The sequence below is a fragment of the Engraulis encrasicolus genome, chromosome 8 (assembly GCF_034702125.1).
Source record: "Engraulis encrasicolus isolate BLACKSEA-1 chromosome 8, IST_EnEncr_1.0, whole genome shotgun sequence".
Classification (NCBI taxonomy): domain Eukaryota; kingdom Metazoa; phylum Chordata; class Actinopteri; order Clupeiformes; family Engraulidae; genus Engraulis; species Engraulis encrasicolus.
In genome coordinates, this window is record NC_085864.1 from 14,053,625 (window position 1) to 14,061,351 (window position 7,727).

The 7,727-nt window shown below is 43.7% G+C and overlaps 1 protein-coding gene across 1 annotated transcript in view; it reads left to right on the forward strand.

Annotated features, from left to right (window-relative positions):
• Window positions 1-209: 209 nt before the first annotated feature.
• The window catches only part of clpb (ClpB family mitochondrial disaggregase), a 39,923-nt gene continuing 32,405 nt past the window's right edge, over window positions 210-7,727 (forward strand). Inside the window, exons 1-2 of the mRNA XM_063205015.1 lie at window positions 210-904; window positions 4,748-4,799. Coding sequence (XP_063061085.1) covers window positions 460-904; window positions 4,748-4,799 — 497 coding nt within the window. The 5' untranslated portion in view covers window positions 210-459. The remainder of the gene's footprint in view (window positions 905-4,747; window positions 4,800-7,727) is intronic.

Here is a 7,727-nt window from a genome sequence, read left to right on the forward strand (position 1 = left end):
TGCTCCCCCTAGTGGCAATGGGCAGAACTGACCCAGCAACCGTTGCTATGATTAAATGTTTTTTAACGACGGATTGTCATAGCCTCAAACACGACAAGTACTAAATGTTAAATGTCTTGGTTTGGTACCCATTCGAATCACAACATGTTCTTTTTTTGGCAATGGTAGTTTTCAACCATTACAAAACTGCTGTTTCCGACCCCTTTCATAAACTACACATCCCATAATGCACAGCGGTGGCGTGACAGCAGCACGCTGCGGATGTTTTCCTCGTAGCTAGTGCTGGAGCTTTCTGGGGTGTTCTGCTCGCAAGCTGATGAAACCTATGCCCGTTATTACATTCAAAGGGACCTTATTATAAAGGAAACCAGCGGGTTTCACGGCGTTTTACGGAGGATTCGCGTGCGAGAGTGGCGGTTGGTTTATCGAGAGGCTGAGATTGTAGGTTAGTGGAGCACAATGTTGCTGTCATCTGTGCCCAAGCGCATGCTGATGCGAAGGTCGCGCAGCCTGTCGCCCTGTCGCGCGCTCCAAACGACCGCAGCCGACTCCTCCTGCTCCACCGGGAGACAGGGTCTGCGCGAGGCAGTGGATGCCAACCGAAACCCCATCATTTCCACGTCCCGTGTGTCTCGGAAGGGCATTTTGAGCGAGGAAACTACGAGCTTGGCGAATGTGACCCCTCAGCACATGCAGTACCACCATCTGGCCACGAGGTGGCTCAACAACCTGCAGGGCCGCCGCAGCTCCTGGGCCGCGCTCGCCAGCAAGGGCCGTGAGAACAACTACTGGGATGGGGCGTCTGGCTCGCGACAGAGCCGCTCCTCCGGCTTCGCCACAGCCGGTGGTGTCCTGTCAGCTGCCGCCGTGGCCTTCTGCCTCAAGAAGGACGGAGACTCCAAAGGTACTCACAAGCCAGCACAGCCCACACCCTCACATAATTAGCCTAAATGGCACTATTATAATCGACGACGTGAAATGGATATTTATAAAACAAAGCCAATATAAACTGACCCAGATTATAAAAGGTAACTGGCACTGCGTTGTAGAGTGACTGGAGTCTTGTGTATTCTGGTCTATAAGTACCCAGCGTCATTATAGTGGTGTTTAGGTGTAGGGCAGTGGAATGTAGGTCAATTGTATGGCAGTTGAAGTGGTGCTGATGCTGTAGGGATGCTGAGAGGATGCTGCAGTGTAGTGTAGTGTGTAGCCTATAGGGAACAGTAGACTTCGAGTATGTTGTAGTATTCACAGGTCAATAGTATGCAGTATTGAGGATGGCTATTGTACATATGGTGGACTATGTAGGTCAATTAAAGTACGGCAGCATAGTGGTGCTGATGCTGAGAGAATGCTGCCTAAAGGTGGCAGTGATGGCATGCATAGTATTGTATAGGGTACTGCTGTATGGGCTGCGGTGAGTATGATGTAGGGCACTTGTAGTATGTAGGGCACTTGAGTTAAGTTACCACCAGAACTAATCACAAGTGAGTCTTTCAGTTCGGAAGGATTGTGTATAACTAGAGGCAGTATGGGAGTTCCCAGGCTAGTAGGGCACTGAACTATAGTCCAAAAGAATGCCAATGTAGAGATGCTCATGTAGGATGTGTCCTTAAGGATGCTTCATAAAGGATGCCACTAGTGTGAGTTTGAGTATCTCATGGCGTCGTTTAGATACAGAGTAGTGGGATAGGTCAGGATTTAGTATGCCACATAAGGGATGCCTGTGTAGGGGTGCTGATGCTTTAGGGATGCTCAGAGGGTGTTGCATTGAGTATGACAGTATATTGTGTATGGGGTACAGTAGACAGCTGTGAATATGTTGTATTATCCACAGGTCAGTATGAGGATGCCACGTATAATGGCATATAGGTCAGTAGTGTGAGTACTGATGTATTGGTGTAGTGATTCTGCATAGAGGATGCTGCAGTGTAGAGTGTGTGTTGTGCATATAGTAGGCTGCTGTGGGTGTGATGTTGTGTTTACATACATTTACAGCAGTGAAATATGTAGGTCAATAGTAATTTGTAGCTGTGTAGTCAGGGAGATTGGATAAGATAGAGTCTCTGGTGTAGTGCTGGTGCTGATGCTGTAATGAAAGGTGTAGAGTGACTGGAGTGTGTTGTGGTTTGTAAGTCCCCAGTGTCATCATAGTGGTCTGTAGGTTTAGGGCAGTGGAATATGTAGGTCAATTGTATGGCAGTGTAGTGGTGCTGAAGCTGAGAGAATGATGCGTAAATGCGGTGTCAGTGATGGGATATTGTATATAGTACTGTATAGAGTATAGGAGGCGATATGGCAAAAATGTCAGATCATGATTTTGTAATAGAAAATCTCAATTCAGATGTTCTTTTTCTCCATCTTCCATTGAAGAAATAAAAACAAACAAAAAAACAACAGGCATTTTATATACTTGCAATTTCTAATAAGCAATTAATTAAATGTAAACACACACTGATGAGACTTTCATAAAGTGCACAATACAGCACTACAAGACAAAAACACTAAGTAAATAGACATCACTCTGATATTGATACTAAACATCCTCACTGCAAGACTAGTATCCATACGATTTCTCTACTTTGGCAGATTCGAGGCGATCTATGTACTCGATTTCACAATTCACAATTTAATATAGTCATATCACCCACCCCTAGCGTATAGTTATTTATAGTTATGTAGGTCAGTAGTAACTTGGTCAGTAGTGCTGATGCTGCTGAGATGTGGAGGTGCTACATAGAGGATTTCTGTAGATAGACTGTAGGTCAATAGTATGGCAGTATGAGTAGTAAGTGTCCTGAGGATGCTGCATACAGGATGGCACTGTAGTGTGTGTATTGTGTATGTTGTAGGCTGTGAGTTTGTTAACATGTAGGGCAGTGGAATATGTAGGTCAGTAGTAACTTGTAGCAGTGTAGCGGTGCTGATGCTGTAGAGATGGTGCATAGGGGATGGAGGTGTATTGTATGGGGTACAGTAGACTCTGAGTATGTTGTAGTATTGACAGATCAATACAGTAGTACCAGTATGAGGAGAGGATTCTGCACAAGGATGGTATGCAGTAAGGGGATGGCAGGTGTAATGGCACTAGTGATCAATGCTAGAGGATGGGAGTATAGTGGGGATGTGATACAGTAGGCTCTGAGCATGTTGTAGTGTTTACCACGTGTACGTAGCGTAGGGCACTGGAGTATATAGGTCAGTACTAGTATATCAGTGTAGTAGTGATGCTTAGAGGATGCTGCACTGTAGTGGTGTGGATATACGGGGCAGCCGTAGCCTAGTGGTCAGAGAGTTGGTCTTTCAATCTAGGGGTTGAATGAATGAATGAATGAAATGAATGAATGAATGAATGAAACTTTATTGTCATTGTACAGGTACAACGAAATTGGTAAAGTGCAGATGCTCACGGTGCTTAAAAATCAACAAAGAACCTATATATATACTGTATAAAAATAATTAAGATTTTAAAAAGTCAGCTGTGCAAAATTTAGTGTGTAGATTGCTTTTGGATAAAAACTGTCTTTTAGCCTGTTTGTTTTTGTACCCAGAGCCCTGTAACGCCTGCCTGATGGCAGCAGCTCAAACAGTTTATGTCCAGTATGGTAGGGGTCTCTGATGATTTGCTTGGCTTTCTTTAGACAGCGACAGGAGAACAACTCCTCTAAAGAGGGCAGGGGACAGCTGGTGATCTTGCAGGTTCGAATCCCCACTGACCTCTCCCTACATCCCCATCCATGGTTGAAGTGCCCTTGAGCAAGGCACCTAACCCCACATTGCTCCAGGGACTGTTACCAATACCCTGAAAAATAATAGTTGTAAGTCGCTTTGAATAAATGAAAGCGTCAGCTAAGTGCAATGTAATGTAATGTAATGTAATGTAATGGATATAGTAGTGAGAGTTGAGCTGTGAGAGTATGCAGTAGGTACAACTACTACAATACAGTAGGCTGTCAGTATGAAAATGATGTTTAGATGTAGGGCAGTGGAATTGGTCAATAGTGTAGCAGTGTAGGGGTGCTGATGCTGCCGAGATGCTGCATTGTTGAGGTTGTGACCAAAACTGTGCTTTACAACATTATGATTAGGCCAAATCAAAACCAAATTGAAACACATTTTTGACCCATTAAAAAGTATTAAGGTATTGATTAATGTCTCAAGCAAGAATCATTGTAATTAATCACATAAATCATTTTTATAAGTGTGTATACACGTGTAGAAATTTTGGTTTGGTTTTGGTGTGTGGCTTGATTTGGGTACAGGTAAGGGGTGCTTTCAGAAAAAACAGGTTTAAGCTGCTGTTGAGGAGAGCTGTTTATAATAAAAAAAGAAACAGAAGAACCATCTAGAATAGAGCCGAGAAGGGCATTCAGAACTCAGTACAATAGAACCAGAACAGAGAAGAACCATCTAGAATAGAAGAACAGATCCATGTAGAATAGGAGTAGAGCAGACATAGAATAGGGTAGAAGGCGAGTGTCTCTATCTATAAGTTACCCTAAATATACACCATACACACTGTGCCATAACAAGTCAACCTGGAAGAACATCTACAACATGGAATAAAGTAAAGAGTAGTGATGAACTAGATGAAGAATGGAATGTGGGTGTGGGTGTGGGTGTGGATGGTGGTGTATGCGTGTGTGTGCCTGCGTACCGTACGTGCGTGCGTGTGTGTGTGAGTGCGGGTGGGTGGTAGAGTGCACGGTTTAGAGGCAAACTAGTAAATGAGGTTTGTTCTCCTCAGGTGATTCTCTTCTGCAGGCGGCACGGACCAACAGCTCTCAGGAAGTCCTCAGGTAACACACACACACACACACACATACACACACACACACACACACACACACACACACACACACACACACACACACACACACACACACACACACACACTGAAATAGGTTGTATTGTCATACACTTGAAAACATGCATACACACACTTTCCAAATCAAGTCCCTTGAACTCACACACTCCCTCCCTCTCCCCCTGCTTGACATGCTGGGCTTTTGGGCCTCTGGGCATGCAGTACTCTACTCTGACCACAAGAGGGCCACCCAGGCTAACAGGACACACAGCTGGGAATTATAGGCCATTTACTGTACTACTCCCTCAGTAATAAATAAAACTACAGGGCAGGAATAACTATAATAGCGGCTTTAATACACTCTCAATAGATAAATACAAATAAAGTAATTAATAAAAGTACTCTCTCAATGAGGCTAACCCAGGATACAGCGCTGAAGATTACAGGGCAGACATGACGGATATAGATTATTTTTACCCATTTTAGTAGATAGAGGAAGTTTTTAAATACATATTTTTAAATCAATGTATTATTATTATTTTTAATTATTTGCATACTTACGTTCTCTTAGAATCAATTATTGAGAGAGTATCAGCTGGTAAAATCAAAGCTACTCTATAACATGCAGAGTTGAATACTGACAACGTCTTTATTAGAGTTTTTTTGATGAAAAAAGAAAAGGGGGGAAAAAAAGAAATTTTAATAAAGGGAGAGAATGAGCAATACATTTCCCATGTCTGGTCCTGTAGGATTGGGAAGTACTCCAGCCAGGATATGGCCAACTCGATTGTTGTTTCAGTAATAATATACAGTACTGTATAATATAATGGCGGTTCGCATCGAGGAGTCATGAGACAACTGTGTTGTAGAGTCTACCACTGAGAATGGCTTTGAAGGCATTTGTTGGTGGCAAGAATAGACCAATGGGAGATGAAGTTCTGCCTTCTGAAAACAAATCCAATGGGCTCTGCTCTCTTAGACCTAATGGAGTTCGCAAGAGTCAGAATGTGAACACACACACACACACACACACACACACACACACACACACACACACACACACACACACACACACACACACACACGCAGCAGGAGGCAGTTCACATCTGACCCGCTGTGCGTGTGTGTGTGTGTGAGTGTTTACAGTAAACAGTGCAGGCTGCTCTGTTCATTCACACAACCAGTTCACTCACCTGGAGCACTTAACACATCTGCTGTCACACACTCACACACACCGTAGACACACACACACACACACTCACGCACACACACACGCACACACACACACACGCACACACAGACAAACCATGTAGACGGATGCAGACACACACACACACCCGCCATATGCCAGAGGGGACAAGAATTTAAACTTTAGACAAAGCTGTCTCATGCATGTGTAAGAGCGCACTCACATGCACACGCACACACATGCATAAACACACACACACACATGCACACACACATACACATCTCTGGTTTCTCAGCACTTAAAGTGTCTTTGTTTAAGGTCTGTCACAGTCTGATAGCACACAGGTTGCCAGACACCAACCATCTGAAGGTGTGTGTGTGTGTGTGTGTGTGTGTGTGTGTGTGTGTGTGTGTGTGTGTGTGTGTGTGTGTGTGTGTGTGTGTGTGTGTGTGTGTGTGTGTGTGTGTGTGTGTGTGTGTGTGTGTGTGTGTGTGTGTGTGTGTGTGTGTGTGACAGAGGGACTCAAATGGAGAGTGGGATGGTGTCAAGACTCTGCTTACTCGTGTTTTTTCATTATTTATACATTTTTTGATATGAACGCATACTTTTTCCAAGCTGCTCAGTCCTTTTGGGACAGATTTCATATGTACACGTATATATATTAATACAATTTGCAGTTGATATCTTTCAAAACAGATAATGCTAACCAAGTAGAACACAGATTGTTTTTTTTTCTTTATCAAACTTATGGTGTTGGATTGGTCTGTGGTCCATAGCAGAACCATGCTGCCCTACAGCGGCAAAGTACAGCAACTACATATTTAGTCAGACTTGAGTTTAGACTGAAAATGGTCTTAATAACACCTCCTTTATCTTGTGACGTTATAGAGATATTGCTATGCCAAATTTGGCTACAATGTCCAACTGATTTTTCAATTTCAAATGCTGACGTCAAGTACTGTAGCTCATATAGTGAATGACTAAATATTGCATATTCCACCACCATCTGTGTTGATGGACAGATTTGTTGTGACTGAATGTCAAATAAACTTCATTGAATTACAAATGAAAACAAATATGTTTTATACATTTGTGTGGGCAAAAGGCTTATCCGTATCCATGAGGACTCCGTTCAACACTCTGACAGACACACACACACACACACACACACACACACACACACACACACACACACACACACACACACACACACACACACACACACACACACACACACACACACAGAGGACCAGGGATGTCCCTTAAAAACTGAGAACGGTGTGCAATTGAACACTTGGCACACACACATATACATGCACACATACACACACACACACACACACACAAACTACACAAACATGCGCACGCAAGCACACACACACACGCACACACACACAGCACACACACATACAGCACACAGACGCACACACAGCTCAAGCATGCACTCGCACACACACACACACACGACCTGACAAGTTTCCATAAGTGTCACTCTTCACCAGATGGTTGTGTGTCGTCGCCATTCAACTGCAAGCTCCCACGCTCACCAAAGACTGTTTGCCTTTCAGCTCACACACACACACACACACACACACACACACACACACACACACACACACACACACACACACACACACACACACACACACACACGCGCACACACACACACACACACACACACACTGCTAAGTATTCCACACACCTCTCGTAGTATTGTGAAATAGTTTCTGG